Source organism: Echiichthys vipera (assembly GCF_963691815.1).
Source record: "Echiichthys vipera genome assembly, chromosome: 17".
NCBI lineage: Eukaryota > Metazoa > Chordata > Actinopteri > Perciformes > Trachinidae > Echiichthys > Echiichthys vipera.
The window spans coordinates 6542025-6564615 of NC_139842.1; the positions used below are offsets into that span (position 1 = coordinate 6542025).

Consider the following 22591-nt stretch of genomic DNA (forward strand, 5'->3'; position numbering starts at 1 on the left):
TGCTAACTCTTTTCCAATTATGTACTCAAAAATATATGTATAAACTGGAAATAAGCTGTCTCAAGATTTTAAACTGTCCATCAGTTCAACCCCAGTATTCAATCGAAACAAGATGAAAAAAGGAACATTTTAAGTTGTGATCTGCTTCATTATTGAAGTCCCAACTTCAGGAAAAGGCAAAGTGTCTGAATGCGTGCGCCGTTTCACAGGTGCACTTATCATTTCAGTGTGTTTTATCAGCTCCACACGAAAGAATAATGTCGAGCAGCAGGTCATAAATCTGCAAGAGCTGCGAAAAGGGCCCGAGGAAACGGTGATGCAAACCGAAAGAGATACAAAATAACACCGAATCCCAAAAAACAGCACTGAAATGAAAAGTATAGCTGTAGTGAGCCTGAGGATGAGCTGGTCGCACCGGGGTCAACACAGTGGTCAGAGCGTATGTTAGAAGCGTCTGTAGTAGCGGTGCGGGGGTCCGTAGTGCATGGGAAGGTCCATCATGTCCAGGTTTTGATGATGAGGGTTGATCGGAGGGTTGTTGTGGTGGTGATGGTGGTGGTGGTTGTTGTTGTTATTATTGTTCAGGGGGGCCAGGGGCTGCAGTGGGGGCACATAGGGGGCCGGGGGCATTCGGGGAAGAACATACATCCTGCCCTGGGGCGGAGCGGGTGGGTAGCGACCGCGTGGAGGCACAAACAGGGGGGCTTGTACCGCCTGCGGGTGAGGAGGGGCTGCGGGGTTTGGGTTCGGTGGGTTTTCGGGGGGCGGACCCACGCGTGGTCGCTTGGTATTGGTGATGGGCTCTGGAGGAGGGCCGACCCTCTTCCCTGAATTATCTGAGGAGAAGAAAAAAAGGAAATTGATGAACCAGATTTTTTTGCGTGTTGAAATGAAACTGCTCACCTCACATAATTTACACAAACACATTCACACAAACAAGACACAGGAAATACTGCAACTGCTGCCGGTTTGTGGTGTAAACACTCAACTTTTCTGAATAAATAATGGTTAAAAAGACAAAGCGGAAGAATAATGTTGCTGCAGTGCAGGGAAAATAATTCAGCACATTTCTACCTCCGTCTACACAAAAACCAGTAGACGAGATACAGAAACACATTATTACACATTATTATAACATCATTAATAGTTCCAACAGCTCCAACGAAAGCATTTAATAAAGCTTTCACAGTGAGCCTTAACCTTAAAAGCATCAAAGTTGAACACAGTGACACTCAGAACTGACCTGCACTCTTCTTATTCAGCTCTGCCTCTCCTTCCTTCTGGATCTCCTGAATAATTCGCTCGTCGTCTTGCTGCAGAAACAAACAAACAAACACAAAGTTCTTAGTGCAGTTCTTGCAATGTCATAACTTGAGAGAAATGTTCTAGTTTTACAGTAGCTATGACTTAACCTTGTAATGCTCAAGTATAAATCAAGCTTTAGGTCACACTCACACTGTCCATCCGTACCGTGCCCAAACCGGTTTCACGGGTAAAGTCTAGTTCGTTTGACCAGTGTGAGTGCAACCGTACCGCACCTATTTGTGGGGGAGGTTTGGGAGAGGTTGTGTACGAGCACGAGTGTGCGCACATGTACGAGCATGAGGCCTACGGCGGTTCTGACGTCATTTTATGTGCGTCTGTTCGGACATAGAAAAAAAAAAAAAGGACGGACCATGCGTGGACATTTAAATCAATGCCGGCGAAAGGTTCACGTTGGTGTGATGAGGAGGTGGAGTGTTTACTGCAGATTTGGTCGGATGAAAATATTCACAGACAGTCGGTCAAGACGCACAAAAACGCCGAGGTCTATGGAAAGATTTGTAAACAAAGCCACACATCGCGATGACGTCAATCAATGCGTGTGACGTGTTACGGCGTGATGACGCATAGACAGGCAAGAAGCATTCCGCTGAGACCCGGGCAGTGTGAGTACAAACGGGCCTGACCCGCGGGGGGAGAGGGAGGGGGGGACAAGTACTCTAAAGCACGGGGCACGGTACGGATGGACAGTGTGAGTGCGCCCTTAGATGCAGTCTTGTTGTTGTTAATAGAAAAGCCAGTGTGGTCTAAATTGACAGCTGTACTAGTTTGTGACTTCTCTCTCCTAAAAAGTAAACCTATGGATTAAGTGAACATAAAGCTGTCAGGTCAAAAAGTCTAAATTCAACTGTGTGTATTTCTTTGATCAGAACTTCTTTCACTTTTTAATTCTTGACAAGGAAACAACTTTTTAAAATAATAATAATAATAATAATAATGATAATAATAATAATAATACTAAGGTAGCTGCCCCTTTAGCCCGCCTTTAGGTTACCAGTGTTCATCCTTTTCTTGGCACCGTCTTCGAGATAAGCTCTTGGCCCGCTCTGGTGCCTCTCTAGAGCTGCTGGAGCAGCTCCAACTCATTAACTGCATGGGGACTAATTGTTGCTTCTGGTTGCCAGTTATACTGTAGCCAGGTCACCGTGGGCCACCACAGACTCAGATGGCCAGGGTCAAAGTGCAGGGAGAGCTGGTGAACATGTTTGTGAGGGTATATATAATATATTGGATGTGTACTGGCTGAAGGCACTCACATCATGCACTAAAACGCATGCGCGGCTGGACTGGCTATCAAAACAAAGAAAAGAGAAGCTTGGATTTCAACACACACAGAGGGTGAGGGACTTCATTCTTTGCTCAGGACGCCATTACTTCACTGTATCTTTACATAACAATATTTGCTGCTATATTAATGTTCTGAATGTCCAATACAGCCTCTTTTACTCAAGTTAAGTAAATCTGACACGCAAGTCTTTGATTCCTGACACTGAAGGAAAACTAAAGAGCTGGTGCCACATCAGCGCCTTCACGCTACAGTTTACACAAAGCCCGACCAGACAAAAGAAAAAGTTGCGGGTTATCTTCAAAATAAAAGTTCCTAGACAAAGACCATGTCTGACGAATTACCGTGGGGTCGGTCCAGAGGGAGCACTTGCGGCAGTGTCGGCAGGGAGCGCCAGGAGAGCGGGCGTGCTGGCAGAAGTGGTTATAGCCAGTGATGGCCTCTCTGCAGAGGTAGCACATGAAGCTGCCGCAGCGGCACGACATCCGGTTGCAGCCCTCCGACTTGACGAGGCCCGTCCCGCACTTGATGCACTTCCTCACCCGAGCTGCCGTCATCCGCTCCTCACTGCAGCACGTGGACAGACAGAGTTGATCATATTGATGAAAAGGGCAGTGAGAGGAATTCAACGAAGAGGCAAAAAGAGAGACATAACAGCGCTGCAAAAACAAAACCTCACACCTGCCTCAGAGCAGATAGTCAGATGAACTTTCTCCTGCGTGTCTCAAGGACCTTGTGTTTTCTGAAATCTTGAAGCTGCTCAGGTTCATGTTGGTATTTCCTTGTAGTCATTAAGAGGTCGTTTCAGGATCAAACACATAATATTTGCCTGTGAAATACTTTCATTGAAGTTGTTTTCTGCGGCTTCTACATAAAGTCAACAAGACTTTGGGACACACGAGGAAATCCAACCGTCCTGAACAAGCCACTGTGACTCAGATGCCCCGGCTGCAACCAGTCTAGCTACTTTCTTTCTCACAGATGTTATTATTATAGTCCCATCATGTTCCTGCTTGATATGTTTACCACAAATTGAATCAACAATGGGGTTTGATTTCACGAAAATCTTAAAGATAATTAAGGTTTAAACCTTTTTAATATGTCTATTCTGTGTTTTTTTTTTAATATGCTACAAGACGTATCATGAGTGAAACTAGCAGTCAACAACATGGCTGAGCATTTCAGTCTTGAAACTGCAGTGTACCAATGACAGTCCCTAAATTCTGGATTCAGACAGCCGGGGTTTCATACATCACATATTTCAGGAAACAATCCCGTGGCTGGGGCGTTCTATAGTGTAACTATGGCCGTGGTGGTGGGCGGGGCTTGAGACAGAAGAACCCATAATGTCTCAGTTAAACAAAGTATTAATCATAGAAGAGTATTGATACATCAGTACTTTATGTACATGCTTTAAACAAGGGGATGCTAACGCCCATATTCTTGACCATAACATGCATTCATACTGATTCGGTATGTTCTCAGAAAAATATGCTGTTTGTAGATTTTCCATTTAAAGCTGCAGTCGGCAAGTCTGGCAGATCAAGTTGGCTCAGTCGAATTTTGAATTCTTAAAACTACTATGAACGCGTCCGTCTCTTCTCTCAGCGGCATGGAGTACACGCTACATGGCGGTAAGCTGGCTAACTCACTCATAGATAGCAATTGCTAACGTCATTTAGTGTATGCCTAGCTTGAGGCGTGTGCCTGTGATATTGTAACATGTGGGGGTGGGGGGCAATCTGTGGCGTGTGCACGAACTGTGTCTGTCTCTCACACAGCCCTGCACTGAGTGGACAGGATGACACGGGTGCGGTGGATTTTGCAAAACAAACAACAGGCGCACCTAGAGGCGCATTTTTTTTTCTAAAACCCGATAATTTATGTTGTTCCATCGGAGCATAGTGTCAGATTCAGTGAATATGATCAAATATATGTTGCCGACTGCGACTTTAATATGTATTAAGTGTTTTTGTCACGTACAATATTTTAATGTCTTCTTTCACGTAGCTTAAAACTGTGCTTTTTGTATCATTTTTATGTATTTAATGTACTATTGTCTATGTGCCCCCACTCTTTGGGATTGATTTTGACTGAATTTTCATAGTGTATGACGTGAATTGTTGATCTTTTTGAGATGTTAATCACCCTGGACTGGGTGGATTTTATATATATATGGGTGTGGTAACAATTTGCAAACATTCTGACCTTAAGAAGATCCGACTAGGATCAACAATTTGTCCATAAAAACATTTTTGGAGTCAGTGTGCCGGCGTTACCTTAAATCGTAATCCATTGATATTCAAAGTAAATGTCTAATACCCCCAAAATCTGTTACGTCCTGTTTAAATCTTCAGGTCCTCGCTGCTCAGACCTGCTCCACTGAGCTTTCTACCAGGTCACTTCCTGTCTCTTTTAGCACCAGGAAGTAAGAAGATCTGTGTACGACTCAAAACAGGAAGTACTGCCTGTGTGCATGCTGGGCCACAGGAAGCAGCCGGCCTCTTCACTTCCTGGAGTGTTGTCCGGGAAACGTAGCTGTTTACCTAGTGCTCTTTACGAGTGAGGAGTAGAGGGGGGACAGTGTGATAACAGATAAAATGAGCGGGGCCTGTGTGTTTATGGGTAGAAAACATAGTGGATAATTGAAAGTTCTGTTGTTCGAGCTTTACTATGTTGAAACGTATTCTTTGTTACATCGAATATTAATATATGAACGTAACAACTCTCCTGTAAGGAACATGATGGCTGAATTCTGGGAGCGGATCATGGAACTAGTTCTTCTGTGTTTTGATGAGTGATCAAAACAAACAAACAAACTGAAAAATCACAGAAAAAGTCACAAACCACAAGAACACACAGCTTTGTGCAATTCCATCAAAGGACAAACAAATCTGTACATGAGACTCTTCTGTCCTTTACGGACCATTAGCACATGTGGCTAAGTGGCGGTGTGTTAATAGAGGAGTCGGGTGGACTCTTGTTTGTTTCTGTGAGGCTACTTACAAGAGCACCCTCATGCGGATCTCGTCTCTCTCCAGGACCTGCTCACAAGTCTTCCCCAGATGCTGCTTCCACTGGACATGGCACTTCCTACAGCTCTCCTGAGGTAAAAGAAGAGAAAGGAGTTTGACAAAAACCATGTGTGGAGATCATGTAGAAGAAAAGAGAGAGAATGACAGAATGAGAAAACCAAATGAGCAAATTGTTTCATTAGAATCTCCTCATAACATTTTTCCTCTTGCATTTTTTCCCTTTTATATCATCAAATACTATGGAGATTATCCCACATTTCCACATCCATCCATCCGCCCATCACTCCTCCATGTCTAACATGGTTTCATGAATAAGAGGAGCCCTGCAGTCAGTTTTCCTCCACAGTCTGCTCTATATGCCGCTGATGCTGCCACTGCAGGGACTCGGACTTGCACAGACACAGCTACTAGGTGTGGCTCTCCCTGCAAATGTGTGTGTGTGACTGCAGCACGAGTGCGATTTGCTCGTTGCTGACTGCTTGGTTGCCTAGAAACAGCAACTCCATCCTCCGACCTCCTCCATCGTGTCAGCCTGAGACGTTCAGTTAAAGAACGTGCTGGACAGACAGCATCCCTGCGCGCACACACACACACACACACACACACACACACACACAAGTTTGCTAGGGGGTTGCCACCATTGCTAACCCATAGCTGAGTGGTGTCACCATAAATATTTGAACCGCTCATCTAATATTGAAGAGCGTGGCATATGACAGCTGATGCAGCGGCAGCATGATCCATATCTCCACCGCAACCTCCAATCTGACCCTTAACCTGGGAAGGAAACCCTGCGCCGGTCCGAATCACACCCTCCATGCATCCTGTGACCTCTTTACACATCCTTTAGTGACTGTTTGTGTGAAGCTACCACACAGGCTTGTAGCCTTCACAGTATTCACTGAGACAGCTGTGTGTGTGCAAGGTCAGCCAGAGGGTGGGGGACTGAGCTGGAGAAGCCAGAGTTTTCATTGGCATTTGAGAGCGGTTTGGATGGAAACACGGAAGACTCTCCCAAGACACACAAGGACCTTTACAGTAAAATTATGGTAGCTCCGAGCAAAGGAAGAGCCCCTTTCAAAAATACAAAACAGATGAAAAGTTGTGTCTTCACAATGTTTGTGGCTTTTCTGATTTATAAGGGAGTGTCCAAGCAGAGAGATGCATTAAGCATAGCCGAGAAGCGTGGGACTGTGCAGGACAGCAAGCATAAAGTAGAATGAGAAAACTCTCTCCTGATCTTTGATATCAGTTTAACGTGACTCATTAGAGGAGGGGAGGAGGAGTAATGTGGCAGAGGTGCAGAACTGGACTCAAGCGTTCCGAAAATGCCGGATCACACAAAGACCCGGAGGCAGAGAGTGAGAAGGGGAGGAGGACGACAGGAGGGCAGAGCGGTGAAAGATCACCCCCTAGTGGTAACCTAGAGGCCCAGGAAGAGGAGCGGCATCAGGGAGTGTGACTGTGTGTCTGGGACGTGTTTGACAAGCTGTTGCAAAGCAGGAACACACCTGAGTTCTTATAGCCCGGCTAAGAATACAGCCGGCGACGTCAGAGTCAGCCCTTGCACGGGGCGTGTCTTCTCCCGCCCCCGGGTGTCTAATTTAAATACTATGGCTGAAATGTGAAAAAAGGTTGCAACTGGTGTTCAAATGGCAGCAATGTGAGAACCTGGGAAATAGTGCATGTTTGGCTGTTTTACTTCAGTCTCTGCATCCATTCATTCACCCCACCCATCCTGTTCAAACTCAATTCACTGCACTCCTCTCCCCCGGGTCCTCCCCTCCCTCCAGACCTCTCCCCCAGTATCACCTTCCTCTGTCTTCATTCATACCTCGCCTCTCCTCCACTGTACTCTGTTCTCTTTTCTTGTGGTGCAGGCTGCAGCAGACCTTATAAGGCAAGCAGAGCTTCTGATTGGGGGGTTGCGTCAGGAGTGCATGTGTGCTTTTTTTGTGGGTAGCAATCAAATTGGAGTGCAGATGTGATAATATATGAGGAACACAAAGACTCTAGTACACAGATCTCAACTCTTGTTTGCACTCTGACATCCTTCCATTGGCCTACATTTTACATTCCTCTAGATTCATGAAGTAATCATACGCAGGCCAGGAACAAGCCAGTCCAAATGTCCTCATAACCACATGTGGAATACATTTGCATCCGTGTGTGTGTGTGTGTGTGTGTGTGTGTGTGTGTGTGTGTGTGTGTGTGTGTGTGTGTGTGTGTGTGTGTGTGTGTGTGTGTGTGTGTGTGTGTGTGTGTGTGTGTGTGTGTGTGGGGGGGGGGGGGGGTCAGACAGAGCCAGGGGAGAGGAGCAGAGAAAGTAAAATAGAGGGAGGAGAATCTGGGTCAAATTTGATCTGAACCACATTTGAAATGGAGGAGGAAGTGTGTCCAACCAGTAAGGAACTAGTAAGAGGGGAGTGCAACATGCAGCCAGCCAATGGGGTGGTGATGTGAGAGAAGGCGGGTGGGCTTACGGAAGTGTGTCAGTTACATAATGAAGCCCCTCCCTGCCCATAGACTGAGCGGGCTGAGGGGCCGACTGTACGACAACTTAACGGTGATCACGCTGAAGAAAAATATGGTATTAACATAAAAATAGAGAGATGCTAGTCTCATATAATACTGATATTCTTGTGACAATATCTGGGTTTGTGAGTGGGGGGTTCCACCGCAGACTCTCCAGACAACACACACACCACAGCAGCCACAGACTCACATCCTGATTCCTTCACACAGTAAAGAGGAGGCAAGTTGTGTTAACTTTCTGTAGCACTTAAACAACAAAAAAAAGAACATGAGCGTGTTTCTTTCCTAACTGAAAAAAGTCCCATGTAAGACTGTTGAGCAGAATATTGTAAACATGCTGTAATAGTTGATATAAATCTGCAGCTGTTGCTCTCTCCCTTACAGATAAATAATATTCAGAAAAGGATCAGGCCAAAATTATGTCTGGAGCAAGCCTAACTTTTTTTTGTGTCGTTGGGTGTGTAGGCTATGAAATGGGTGCCAGCTGTGCAGTGACACTGCAGGGCAGCCATTATGAGCCTCTGCCTCCACCTACAGGTTAAGGGAGAGAATAGCAGGAGAATCTGCACTAAGCTTTTTGCATTTATACAACCTCAACATTTATGTACAACTTTTACAAGGATACTACATTGGGAAGCTACTGCAAAGAAATAAGTTTTGAAAAATAGATGACTACTGTGTTGCTGGATGAACTGGTGTAGCTTGATGTAACTCTTTATAGTCTGACCTCTGTGTGGTACAAGCGAGATATGTAAATGCATAAATAATAAGCTTAAATAGGCAACACATCGAGGCGTGTTTTCAGCTAGACAATCTAATCGGCACTAGATTTGACGAGGAAGGAGAATGTGTGGATTACAAAAAGACCATTTCTTTGGTGCTATGTTTATAAACATCATAAAATGGCCACCCCTTGCCCTTATATTGATACTAGTGGCACAAGGTACTTCCTTAGTTTCTGAATGAAGCTTTTTTTTCTTTACACCTGGATCTTTTGTATGGAAACTACATTCACCCGCCACTTTATTAGGTGCACCTGTCCAATTGCTCGTGAACGCAAATTTCTAATGAGCCAATCACACGGCAGCAACTCAATTCATTTAGGCATGTAGACGTGGTGAAGACGATCTGCTGCAGTTCAAACCGAGCATCAGAATGGGGAAGAAAGGTGATTGAAGTGACTTTGAACGTGGCATGGTTGTTGGTGCCAGACGGGCTGGTCTGAGTATTTCACAAACTGCTGATCTACTGGGATTTTCACGCACAACCATCTCAAGGGTTTACAGAGAATGGTCCCAAAAGAGAAAAGATCCAGTGAGCCGCAGTTCTGTGGGCGTAAATGCCTCGTTGATGCCAGAGGTCAGAGGAGAATGGCCAGACTGGTTCTAGCTGATAGAAAGGCAACAGTAACTCAAATATCCACTGGTTACAACAGAGGAATGCAGGAGAGCATCTGTGAACACACAACACCACCTGCTTTCTAGCAGATAGGGAACAGCAGAAGACCACACTGACACTTTATTAAGCACTAGGTATGCCTAATAAAGTGGCCGATGAATGTATAGTGAGCCCTCCTCTAAACCTTGGTTGCTCCAGTTGAAAGGCAGGTATAGTGCCCTAAAGACTAATAGAGGGTTGCAATGCAAATAAAATAATATTTTCAATTTTAAGCTGTTGATAATTTTTTCAATTCACAGATTTAATCAATAAAATGTGAATAATTTAGAAAAATCCAAATCACAATGTCCCAGAGCCAAACTGCTTATTTTGTATGACCATAAGTTAAAAACACAAACATATCAAATCAACTGTGATGTAAAACAGAGACAAAATCACATTTAAGAAACCAGAAAATGTTTGACCCTTTGCTTGATAATGGTGATTCATTTCCTGTGACAAATCCTTCAGCACCATTTAATATATGGGCTTAATACATATTTCATATTCAAGCCAATCACTGACTCTACAAACATCCTCAGATTTTTAGGTCACATTTACTGGAGGACTGGTGCCATGATGCCAAGAGGTGAATAAACACATATATTATGCATGGGGTTGTTGATCTCTCTCTCCCCCATTCCGGGAATGTAGTGATAGTAGGTGTGTGTGTGTGTGTGTGTGTGTGTGTGTGTGTGTGTGTGTGTGTGTGTGTGTGTGTGTGTGTGTGTGTGTGTGTGTGTGTGTGTGTGTGTTTGTGTGTGTTTTGAGTCAGAAAGAGATAGGGGTGTGGCAAGAGCGAGTGTGAGACACGAGCAGAAACAAAGACGCATCAAGAGAGAGCAGGGATGAGTGAGAATATGATTGTGGGTATCTGTGTGCGTGTTTCTGCCAAATATTGGAGATTTTAGACTGGAATCCACGTGATGGCCTTGGCAGACACAAAAGCAACGCCTCCCCCTGCATTCCTCAGACAGAGGGAGGAGGCCCTGAGATAAACAGAGAGGGAGACAGAGGTGGCGACCTCTCCAGATGGAACAGTTTCATCATCCGCAGAAAACTGTTCATCAATCTTTTTGATCTTGACGGACCCGATCTCTATCTCATGTCCAGAATGCACTGAGGTGATTTATGCTGAAGCTGCACACTGAGTGTTGAGGTTTCACTGTCAGGATGGACTGAATTATTCATGATGCTGAATTTAAATCCAGACTCAGTCTCTTTTGAACAGTGTGATTTAATTCTGCCAAATGTGATTACATCAGACAGATGCATATATCGTGCAGGAGCCAGAGCGTTAACTTATATTCTTTTACAGTGAAGGTATGTAGAGAAGGGACAGTAGCAATACAACAGCCTGCCTTGCACAGAACCTCAAAGTGTCTATTGAAGTGAAAGAATTCAGAGTGAGACTGACCTTGCGGCACCGAGGGTTGGGACAGCTAAACAGAGATCTGTCTTTGTCCAACAAGGCTGGGAAGTTGCAAAACGGACACCTGAAAACGAGAGAGAGGGAGGAGATAATGAGTGAAATGTATGATATATACTGTAGAGCTGTACAGGAGACACAATGATACAGGTAAAAGAACCACACTGAGGAGAAACAAACAGGCATTATTTCAGGTTCTTATGACTGTGGAGACCATCAATTAACATGCATCCATACTGAAATAACCGCAAGTTCAAAATGCATTCAAAGGCTGAGATGGTCACATGTATCAAGCATGAAAAAACCAAGTGTGAATATGACTTTAATCGACATGTGTGAACACAACTTCACTACAAGGATCCAGGGAAATTTGCAAGTCAAGCTGGACTTTTCACTGGAATATTAACATACTGAGTGCAAGTGAGACTAAGGCTGTGTGTTCCCCAGAACGTTTTTATTTTGTTCCCAGTTGAAAACAGCAGGCGCTCCCCTGGAAAAAGCCCAACGGGGAGCGCTTGATAGCGCTTTGGAGGCCCAGCGTTATTTCAGCGGAAATGCTTTGGATGTGTCTGGTTGCTAGGATACGGAATATCCAGGGCAGTAAACATGTCGGCTCTTGCTCTGGATGAAGGGAGGGCTGAAGCACATAGAGAGAAAGGACGGGTAGCCGGTCTATGTGGGTTCATACACGGATACTCAGACTCCAGCAGTATTGATTTCTCTTTTGTTGTTGCTGTTGTTCAGCACATGTACATGTAAGATGTGACAGTTGGTCTTTGTGGTATGTGTCCCGACCTTCCTTTACTGTGATTGGACAGCTGGGTGAACAGAAGAGAGAAGAACTCTCGGCGACCAGAAAAAAACGGCAAATGTGAAGCGCAGAAGACACACTCAGCGCCTTGTCTGTAGTATAGTGGAAATACTCAGCACTCCCTTTGCAAAGCATTAAAAAAAATACACTCAGAAAAAAAGCTTTGGTGGACATGGGGTCTTAGTGTAGCTCATCATAAGAGGATTAGGGCCGCAACTAACAACTTTCCACTTTCCACTGATTATTTTGTCAAATGGTTGATTCATAGCATGAGTCTGTAAAAAGTTGGTAAATATTGAAAAAATGCCCATCACACTTTCCTAGAGCCCAAGTTGATGTCTCCAAATTAGTTGGAGTTTCAAAACAAAGAAGCTAAAAATCAAATCTTCACATTCATCACTCAACTAGGGAGTTTTAGGCATTTTTGCTCATAAGATTACTTGTGATTAATCATCAAAATTGCAGCCAATTCATTTTTGGTTGATCGACTAATGGATTCATTGTTTCTGTTAAATAAAAGGATGTAAATATTATGGAACAAAAAATGTGTGCAGCGCTGCATAAGGGACTGCAGATGCAGATCAGCCTACGGCTAACTCTTGTGCAATGCATCAAATGGTTACATATATGTTTTTAATTGCACATGGTCCCTTTCAAATAAACTCAATTTGTCTTAACCACATGTAGACAGATTAGATACAAGCCAACACAGCTCTACACTCACACTTACCGCACAAGCTCATCAGCACAGGTGGCAGCGACCGCCTCCTCCGCCTGCCTCTCATAGTATTTACACAGTATGTTCTCTGGTAGGACCTTCTCCAGCTCACATACTGGGTAGGAACACAGGCACCCCCCCTCCATGCAGCTCAGCTCCGACTGCAACGTGAACGCACACAATTACAAATGCACACACACATCTACTCAGATATAAACAATAACTAAACCGAGTTCCCAGATTATTAGGTACAATGGTCCAATCTGATGTATCAAAATGGAGGTAGACATACGATTTCTAACACCTAATTTTAATGCAATCCAGTACGACTACAGTAGAAAACAGAAGTGAGTACACCCCTGTGCAATATCATTTAAATGTCAAATGATTCAAAATTGTGTCATCTTACAGTAATTACATCACTTCTGAGGCGAACAAACCGATATTTGCTCTTATGTCAAATTTGTTATGGCCTTAACGGTGTGTCAGTACTTTATTAGAGGTTTGCACCCCGGAACCTTGGTATCGGGTTTTTGCACCCTGTGGGACTGTTATTGTGGTTGCTCCCCACTTGTACACATGGACGGCTGGCTACACCAAAGTTCAGTAATGTACACAGAACTACATGGAAAGTGTGCGTGCATTATTACCCTCGGGTTACCACAAAATTAAATTTAGATTTACTATATTTAAAGTACAGGCCCCACAGTAGGAACTCAGTGCAACACAAGTCAGTACACCTTTAATTACTGAGAAATCATTTATTTCATCAAAACTTGGTATGTCCACCTTTGTTATTGATGACAGACTCAGTCCTCCTTGGCAAGGAGGACACCAGTGTAACACAAATTTCTGGACAATTTTTTTCAGCTGCTCTTCGCTGGAGGGGTTGTGTTGCTCTACCTTTCTCTTTACAATACCCCAAATGTGTTCTACTGGATTCAAGACAGTTGACACACTTGGCCAGGTCATAGTTTTCACTTTTTCCTTCTTTAGGGAACTCTTGTGTGATTTTAGCAGTGTGCTTTGATCGTTGTCATGCTGGAATATTCCTCTCGTGCCAAGCTTCTGGAGACTGGGAGTCATCTTGTCAGCCACTATTTTGGTATATCCACATGCTTCAGGGTGACATCTATAAATGTCATCTCTCCAACACCTTTTGCACTCATGCAGCCCCACGTCATCACACTACCACCTCCGTGCTTCACTGTCAGGACGATGCATTCACAGTGGCAGTCCTGGACAGGTTCACGACAAACATGCTGGACCCCATCTGAGCCGAACTAATTTATCTTGGTCTCATCTGACCGAAGAATGTGCTCCCAGTATTTATCAGGCTTATTTTCATGTTCTTTAGCAAATTTTGATCTTGCAGTTTTGTGCCGAAGAGCAAGCAAGGTTTTTTTTTCCTTGGACGTGTCCACAGAGGTTGACTTTATGGAATGTCCTTCGTTATGTCTGAGCTGTCACAGAAATTCCCATTACCTTTGATAACCCGTGTGCCAAGTCTGAAGCACTTGCCTGTCTGTTTTTCAGAGCTAGATTATGCAAGTAGCGAACTGTCTGTGGCGTCATTTTAGGAGGACAGCCACTGCGGCTCTGGCTAGTGATGCGATGGCTCGTTCTATACCTCCTGACTACTGTTGCAACAGTGTTTCGACTGATTTTTAGTTGGTCTCCGATCTTCCTGTATCCTCTTCCATCTTTGTGAAGTTGCACAATCAGATGTTTCGATGCCTCTGGCATTCTTTTCCATGTGGAGCCATGTTGCAGACATGAGATGGACACAGCCCATAGGTCCCAAACTGAGAAGGTTCTGGTGTCCATAGGTCATTTGATAACCATGTTCATGCAATGAGGCTAACTGGAAATCACAGGTATACTCAATTTTGTTTCAGTGATCACAGGTTTTCTAACTTGTGTGTCAGTGATCACAGGTGTATTCACTTTTGTTGCACAATAGCCGTTTTTTTTAAAAAAATCAAACAAAAACCTGATCTAACATACTTTGGCAAATGACAGTAATGTGTGTACAAAAACACATTTGACATGTTTCTTTCTGACCAATATTTGAGTTTAAAGCTACACTAATCACAGTTCTGTGACTGTATACCAATTCTCCAGCTCAGGAAGATATTGGATTTTATACAGAAAGTTATTTTAAGTTTTCTGGCAACATTAGCATGTCCTATTTAAATGTGAGAAAAAAAAAACAGTGTGTGTGTGTGTGTGTTTCAGTACCTTTCCAGTGCCAAATACTGCCTCTTGAGCATATTTGACCAGACACTCTTGACAGAAAAGGTGGCCGTCTGAACACTGGGTCATCTTCTCAAACGCAAACTCCCCGTAGCAGCAGCCGCACTCTATCAGCTGGCCGTCCTGGAGGAAGAATCATACATATGTTATGTAGCTCTGAGGTTTACATTTTTCAGATATTGTCTTATTAGAATGAGTCAAAGTGTAAACTGTCAATTGTATTAAACTGATTAGGAGGTAAAATGCTTTTCAGGGACTAGGGAACTTTTAGAAAAACCAGTGACTTTTAGCATTTTGACTTTGAGGGAAATACTGTTAATAAAAATACTATTTCAATCCAGGTCCCAAAATTCCTCTTAGTGTAACCATAAAAATAATGATAATAATAATAACAATAATAATAATGTAGTCATCTCAAATACACTGTACATTCAGCAGCACACCATGTGTCTGACTGGCCAATACTATCCTGAACAAGCACACCAAACCTTTGAAAGTACAGGTTTTATACCACACTATCTTTAGCATATGCTGTATCGTGATAAATTTTTTTTGGGGGGAAATTAAAGTGTGAACATTTTTTATACAAAATAATGATACAGTATGAGCCATTGCGAAGGTTGCAGCAGCTTGACTGAGGTATGTGTGTTTCCTACCATCTTGTATTCATCCTCATTAACCTGCAGAGCCAGGAGGAAGTCCTCGTGCTGAAGAGAGAAAGGAGTTTGGTCAACTTGGAGACGTGACGCACACTTTTTCTTAGCTCTTACAAAGAAGCGTGTTTGTCAAGCCAGGAGTGCAACACCTAAAAACAGTCTTTGTAAGTGGGACAAGTAAAACACCGTTACATTCTCTGATACAGGAAACGTTGTACATACTTAGTGAGCAGCACTTAATAAAAATAACTGTAATAACTGGTGTCTGTATACATAGGTTTTTATTATTTGAGTTAGCTTTGGAGTAATTTATATAATCCCCCTTTTTTTGAGAAAGCCTCTACATTAACATATATTAAAAGCACTGTAGTTGATTAACGGAACATTGATGGAGCAGTGAACAAGTACTTTCTATGTAAAGATATAGTGGAGTGATGGCGTCCTGAGCCGAAGATGCAGTCACTCTCCCTCTGTGTGTGCGCTGTAAACTGAGTTTCTCTGTTGTTTTCATTCACATTGAATATTCACCATGGAAATAATATGCTGATGGGAAAAAAGTCATGCAGATAAATGCAGCAAAATACGCCAAACTCACTGTTCAGTAGCGTGTAATGTAATAATAGTAGAATGTAATAATGGATGACAGGAAGACATTGTGAATTACATCATGAAGGACCTTCACAGAAAAAAGAAAAATGTGTGTGTGTGTGTGTGTACCTCTGCCCATTCCTTGGCCTTCTGCTGATAGAACGAAAGCTCCTTCTGCACAGAGGCTTCCAGACTGTTCGTGCTGTACGTCCTGTAGTAGCGGCGGTCATTCTCCAAGAAATACATCCTCTTTTGAAAATTAACTGAATCTGCTGGCCAGAGGGAAAGAGGTTTAAATCAGCTCCATTAGCAGAAAACTAAAACAGCTTTTCAAGAACACCGACAGAGCCCCAGAGATTTCTGACCAAATAACAGGAAAAATGCTAATGTCCTCCCGTTACTGAAGTTTTTGCAAATAGCACCAAGGCATTAATGTCAAACACTCACTTGTTTAAAAAACACAACGCACCATGCAGTGAGATGCAGCAGTGTGCACACAAAGAAAAGTTAAGTGTTTGTTCACCTTGTTCAAAATGGAAATCAACGTAGCAGCGCTCGGAGGAGGCTCTGCTCCGTCGTCTCTTTCCTGAGGGGTCGCCTGATTCTTGCCACTTCTTCAGAGCTTCACATAAGGCCTGAGAGAGCGGGAGTTAAAGAGACATTTGCAAAAGAGAGCAAGAGCCTAGAGAAATGGTGCAGTAGAATGGTGATTACATTCCCAGGATAAACGGTTTACTCTGAGACCACAGGTACCTTGCGTGTGATTGCATAGTGTCCCTTCAGAGCATTGAGGGCCCATTTGATATCCTGACAGCTGAGCATCCTGAAATCTGCCATGAGCAAGTCGGCAGCCTGCATCACAGCCTCGGGACCCACCGCGCCCAGTTTGGCATAGTCAAACAGGTCCTCGGTCACCTGCAAGGACCCATAACAGATGAATAAACACAGTACCAAGGCACTGAGATACGTGATTCAAAGAGGACTGTGGAGCAACAAATGACATTGTGTAACTGCGGTTTTGACATGTGAGGCTTTTTTCTGATTGTAGGCTGAATAATCGGCAGGGGAGACTGAAGGTCTGTTTGTGTGAACAAATCAGAGAGCCTGAGATTGGATTATTTCCTGTTCTATGCTTCAATACACACTGGAGATCAAAATTAGAGAACAAATTATTTATACTAGTTTTATTCTGAAATACTGTTTTTTTTATTGTTCAGAATTTGAAAGAATATCCACTGTGGCTATACCACTGCTGTACTAGCATGTTTTTTAAATAACCAAGGCATTTTTAACAAAAACCTTTATTATTGGGAAAGAATCAGTGAGCAAAATGATGGTACTGTGGAAGAGACTGAAGAAGAATGGACCCAGATCAAACTAGAGCAGTGTGAGAAACTAGGGATGTCCTGTGGGAGCAGATGTGCTGAAGTCATTCAAAGCAAGAGCCTCTACACTTCCTATAAATTTTTTAATCCTATAGCCCGAAGAAAACATTGTTGAAATCTTCTCTTCTGACACACACAACGGTACATATTCAGACTCTGACGACAGGCAGCAAGAAAAACTTGATAAGACATTTGTCCTCTAAGCTTAACTGACGTAATCAAACAAACAATTGTGTTTCCATCACTTTAGAGGACATCACATTGACGCACACACCTCTGTCTGGGTGTCTCCAGACTCCAGTAGGATACTGGTGGGAGCTGCGGTGGCTGCTGCAGCACCCCCCCTGGGATACTCTGGGTTCTCCAACAGTAGGTTACAGATACTGGAAGCACATCAGAGAGGAGCTGCATGTGAACAGGCTTGCACAGACATACACACAGTGACAGGTATGATGGTCTTTCATACTCGTCAGACCGACACGGACTGGTCAAATGTCCTCTATTAGAAATAAGTATTTTTGAACATTTAAAAACAGGGCAATACTTCAAAACTCTTAAGGCAGGTACTTTTGATGGTTCAATAAATCCTTCAAAATGAAAAAAGGAAGAGACCTTCAAGCCACAATAAAATTTAACAAAGACAAGTAGACTACATCTGAATAAAGCAAGGAACAAAATGATACTCGTCTCCAAAAGTACAAAGGATACAGCAGCAAATCTAGAACCTTATCTGGTATTCGTTTCCTGAGAAGTTGAATTCCTTATCATTACTTTATATGAAGTACTGGAGAAAAAGAAGGTTGATGCTTCTTACACATTCAAGTCTTTCACATTATTCTTTTGGATCAGTTCTGCTACATAGGCTTCTTGGACATCTGGGAATAGATCCAACTGTAGAGGCAACACACAGAGTTGAACAGGAGGAATGTAGTTGGGAAAGAGGAGGTGAGAAACATAGTTACATCACAATTCAAATAATTGAACCTGATATTAACCGATCAGAATAGAGCAGATAACAGACATGCAGACCATACAAATACATGCGCCGCTTTTGCGATACTTACAACACCAGTGATGAGGGTTCTAACAAGGGGCTCCTGTTCTGCTCTCCCTCGTGGTGCAGAGGGACCAGGCCTTGCATCCTCTATTCGGGGAATGTCCTCTGGTGCAGGTAGGACCGCGACCACACCAGGGGCTGGGTTGACCCTTTCTGGGTTTGGAGCTGGAGCCAGCACAAGACGAGGCTCTCCTCTGTTGTTGGGGACTGAAGCTGTGGGAGCCTGAGGAACTGTAGGGTTAGAGTTCACTTTAGGCACCCGAATGGGGAGTCTGCGGACTGGTATGACCACACCAGAGGTACCAGCCTGTGGCGGAGGATTAGGAACAGCCCCCCCAGGGGCTTGGCTCCCCAGGATGATCCGGTGACCTGCCTCTGGAGGTCCTAATCTCTCTGGGGCTGCAGCTATTAGCACTGCAGGGGGGATCACCTGTATCACCTGAGGGGGTTGTGGAGCCTGAACTGGAGGATGGGCAGGGGTCTGGGCCAGGGGCTGTGGTTCAATCTGAATGAGATTGCCCTGCATTCGATTGAGTGACACAGGCTGCAGAAGGTTCTGGGGCCTGAGCTGAGGCTGCAGTTGGGTTATCAGAGCAGAGGCTTGGATGCTTGGCTGCTGGGGAAGAACCACTAGTTTCACCTCGTTCACCTGGATGAGGTGGGGCTGTAGGGTTGTTGTCGCAAGGGACTGGAGCTGTGTAGATGTACCAGGGTGAGACTGCACCCGTGTGTGAGCCTGTGACTGTGCAGATGAAGTACTAGCCTGAGGATTGCCTTGTGAATCAGTACTCGTACTAGCGTTTTCTTGAATCTTTCTCGAAGAACTTGATGCCAAAGAACAAGAATGGTGTGTGGCACTGTTGGAGGTACTCGTCTGGGGCTTCAACATTACGTGCACTGAAAGGCCAGCTCTTGGCTGTATGAGTCCAAATGTGCTGGGCTGAGGCTGAAGAAGTACTGGTATAGGTGTTCCGGATGTGTTGGCATTTGTGGAGGTAGATGGGGTTTGGATAGAAACTGCATTGAGTTCCACTTTCGTATGTGCTGACGTACCGTCCTGTTGCTGTGAATTTGTGTTCATTTTTTGCTGAGACAGTGTGTGCGATGAAGAAGAGCCAGTTGTTGGTTGCGTATGTCCAGAAGTGCTAGACTGCACTGGTGTGTGTGTCCGTATGGCTGGCCTTACTGCGGAGGTGCTGGCCTTGGCATCTCTGGAGGTAGAGGGAGCAGAATCAGGATCCCCTGTGGAAACCCCAGAAGTTGTGCTACTATGATCTACAACTTGAATTAGGTTATGTGAAGCCCCACTCCATTTTGCTGCTGGGCGAATCACATGTCTGCGTGCAGGAGTTAGCCGCTGCAGGGAAACACAAGAGGAAAAAGAGACAAGTTACTTCTGATGTAAGATCTGCACTTCATATTATTGACAGCAATTACTGAGAAAAATATAAAAACTGTACGGGAAATAAAATGTTTTACCTTTTTGTATAAAGTAACAGAGAAGCTTCAAATAACTTTTTTTATATGCACAATAAAGAAACAGGGTTCATCAGTTACCTCCAATATACTGACATCGTCATCATCTGCATCGTCTGGGACTAGAACAGGGCTGCCAGGTACCAAAGCCATAGGCTCCTCATCAGAGTCATCAGAAATGGTGATGAGCTCCCTCTTACGGGAACTGGAGCCTTCACACACACACACACACACACACACACACAGACACACACAAATATTACAAAGTTGTGTGTCTTAAAGACAAAAAACGGCGTGAGCCATTATGAATTTTGGGGGGGGTCTATCGGGATTCAAATATCTAGCTATTTAAAAAAAGCTATTTTTGCAAATCCACAGACAGTGAAAGCCTGTCCACAGAAGAAGGGCAGTACTTTGTGTATGATTGATTTAATGAGACATAAATAAGATAATGGATGATAATAAACAATGTTACTACAGCTGTCACTACTGTTGATGCTGGGAGCAGCCATGGTGGATCTTGATGTTGGGTTGTTGAGGTTCTCCTGACTTTCCAAGTCACAAACCCAACTTTAGTTGGCGTTCGAGGCTCCCCAGTTAAAATGATACAGACTGACACAATTTTAAAAGGCCTTGGAGTGCAAAGCAGACTAGTTTACCTTGCTTTGATATAAAGTTATGATTATTCATAAGCTGTATGAGGTAACATGAGGTTCTTAGAGGTGCTAATAGGCCAATTAGAAAACAAAGTATCAGATTTATTTTGATATAGTTTCATTGACTAGAATTTGAATTATTGGAAGCCGAACTGAACAAATGTGTAATAATGGGAAAAGAGCAAAGTTTGTTTGTTATAAAGAAGCACATCTTTGAAACTGTGTCTAGCGGGACTGGTATACGCAACAAAGAACCAGGCTTAGGTTTAGTTCTGAATGTTGTGACGACCAATATGTCATTCTCATTCAAAAACTACAGTGGCACGTGCAAATAGCAGCATAGTTTAAGATGCAATGCCACTAAATATCATAACCCTCGCACAAACACATGAAGATGTGTCTCACCTTGGCTGCGGTGGACGTTGAAGCTTGCCAGGTGAATAACGTCGTCATCACTGCCTCCATCTGCCATCCTGAGACACTTACAGCTGCCTGACTCAGCCTCACAGAGTCACTGCTCAATAAACACCATCTAGTCCCCACACACACACACACACACACACACACACACACACACACACACACACACACACACAGAGTTAAAACACTGGTATTTCCTTGGACTTGTCATAGCATTTACTAAAAGGAAGAAGGGTTGGACTCCACCCTGTTATGGTAAACAATCGTATCACACAAGGCTAAATAACTTATATTCGACTATCCAATAACCAGCTCGACGGGCATGTCACCAGAAGAGGACTTAACAAAGGAAGGTTAGGATAAACACAAATCCACAGCATGGGGAGCAGGGTTAAGGGGTTAGGATTTGTGTCACCAACTAGGAAAAACATTAGCTAGCTAACTGAAAGATGATTTAATGTGTTGGCCATAGACAGGTACTGTCAACCTGATCCCACGAGGATGCATTAACTTCTTCATTTTTACTTGCTGGCCCAGCCCTAGTTACCCAAGACCTGATCAAAGTTGGCATGAAATCAATGTAAATCCTACACGCCGTTTAACAGCAGACGCTAACACTGCGATATCCTGCCAATGTTGCAATACTGGCTAGATGATCTTGCGTTGTTTTCATCATCTTGACATTATTCTCAACACTGTAACAACACCTTAAAGTTTGAGATTCCGTAGTTAAAAACAAACATGTAGGTACAGCAGTGGATCATTTCCGCGCAGACACACAGAACAAACCGCTCCGCTAAGCTAATGTGAATTAGCCTGGATGCTATGTAGCTAACGTTAGTAGGTTAAGTAGTTCGCTCACTCCTGTCGGGATTTCTGTCCATTACATTTGCTCAAATACAGAACTATGAATGATACACATGTAGTAATGTACAATACCGCAGCGTCGGGTCGGATATCCAAATCAAAACAGCTTCTTTGTGGACTGAAAATCCGTGAATATCGAAACAAACTGCCAAAACAAGAACAGTAACAACGTCACGCGTACGGGACGCTGGTCGTACAGGCGGTGGACTTCTGGGAAATGTAGTCCTCAAGGTTGGGCACGATTACAAGCCTGGGACAGATGACACACTGTATCTGATTTACATGTAGGCCCCACGTATAAGAGAGAGAGAGAGAGAGAGAGAGAGAGAGAGAGAGAGAGAGAGAGAGAGAGAGAGAGAGAGAGAGAGAGAGAGAGAGAGAGAGAGAGAGAGAGAGAGAGAGAGAGAGAGAGAGAGAGAGAGAGAGAGAGAGATATTTCATTTTGCATTATTGTGGGAGAATGTGGTATTCTGTTTTTTCAAGAGTCAAATAAAAACAAGTACTTTAAAATAAATGTATTAATTCAAATGGGAAATTGTCAGAGTCACAAATGGAAATTCGGCAATGATAAACAAATGGGATCTGAAAACTTTTTACATTTACACTTCTCTAAATATCCGTACATAATATAGTTAACCCCTCGCAATGTTATCTGTT

General features: G+C 43.7%; 1 protein-coding gene across 2 annotated transcripts; it reads right to left on the reverse strand.

Moving 5' to 3' along the window:
- rnf216 (ring finger protein 216) lies at nt 1-22063 on the reverse strand. 2 transcript variants are annotated; one of them, XM_083931659.1, is made up of 17 exons: nt 22007-22063; nt 21053-21179; nt 20073-20203; nt 18523-19872; nt 18273-18349; nt 17733-17841; nt 16827-16988; nt 16597-16708; nt 16203-16342; nt 15486-15536; nt 14815-14952; nt 12586-12734; nt 11033-11111; nt 5615-5712; nt 2953-3175; nt 1244-1313; nt 1-836 (listed from the first exon to the last, which is right to left on the reverse strand). In XM_083931659.1, the coding sequence occupies exons 2-17, from the start codon at nt 21117-21119 to the stop codon at nt 445-447; spliced, it is 3348 nt and encodes a 1115-aa protein (XP_083787785.1). In that variant the 5' UTR covers nt 21120-21179; nt 22007-22063; the 3' UTR covers nt 1-444. The 2 variants fall into 2 exon arrangements, with proteins under 2 accessions (XP_083787785.1, XP_083787784.1); XM_083931658.1 differs by having other exon boundaries at nt 16203-16345.
- Between the last annotated feature and the right edge of the window lie 528 nt (nt 22064-22591).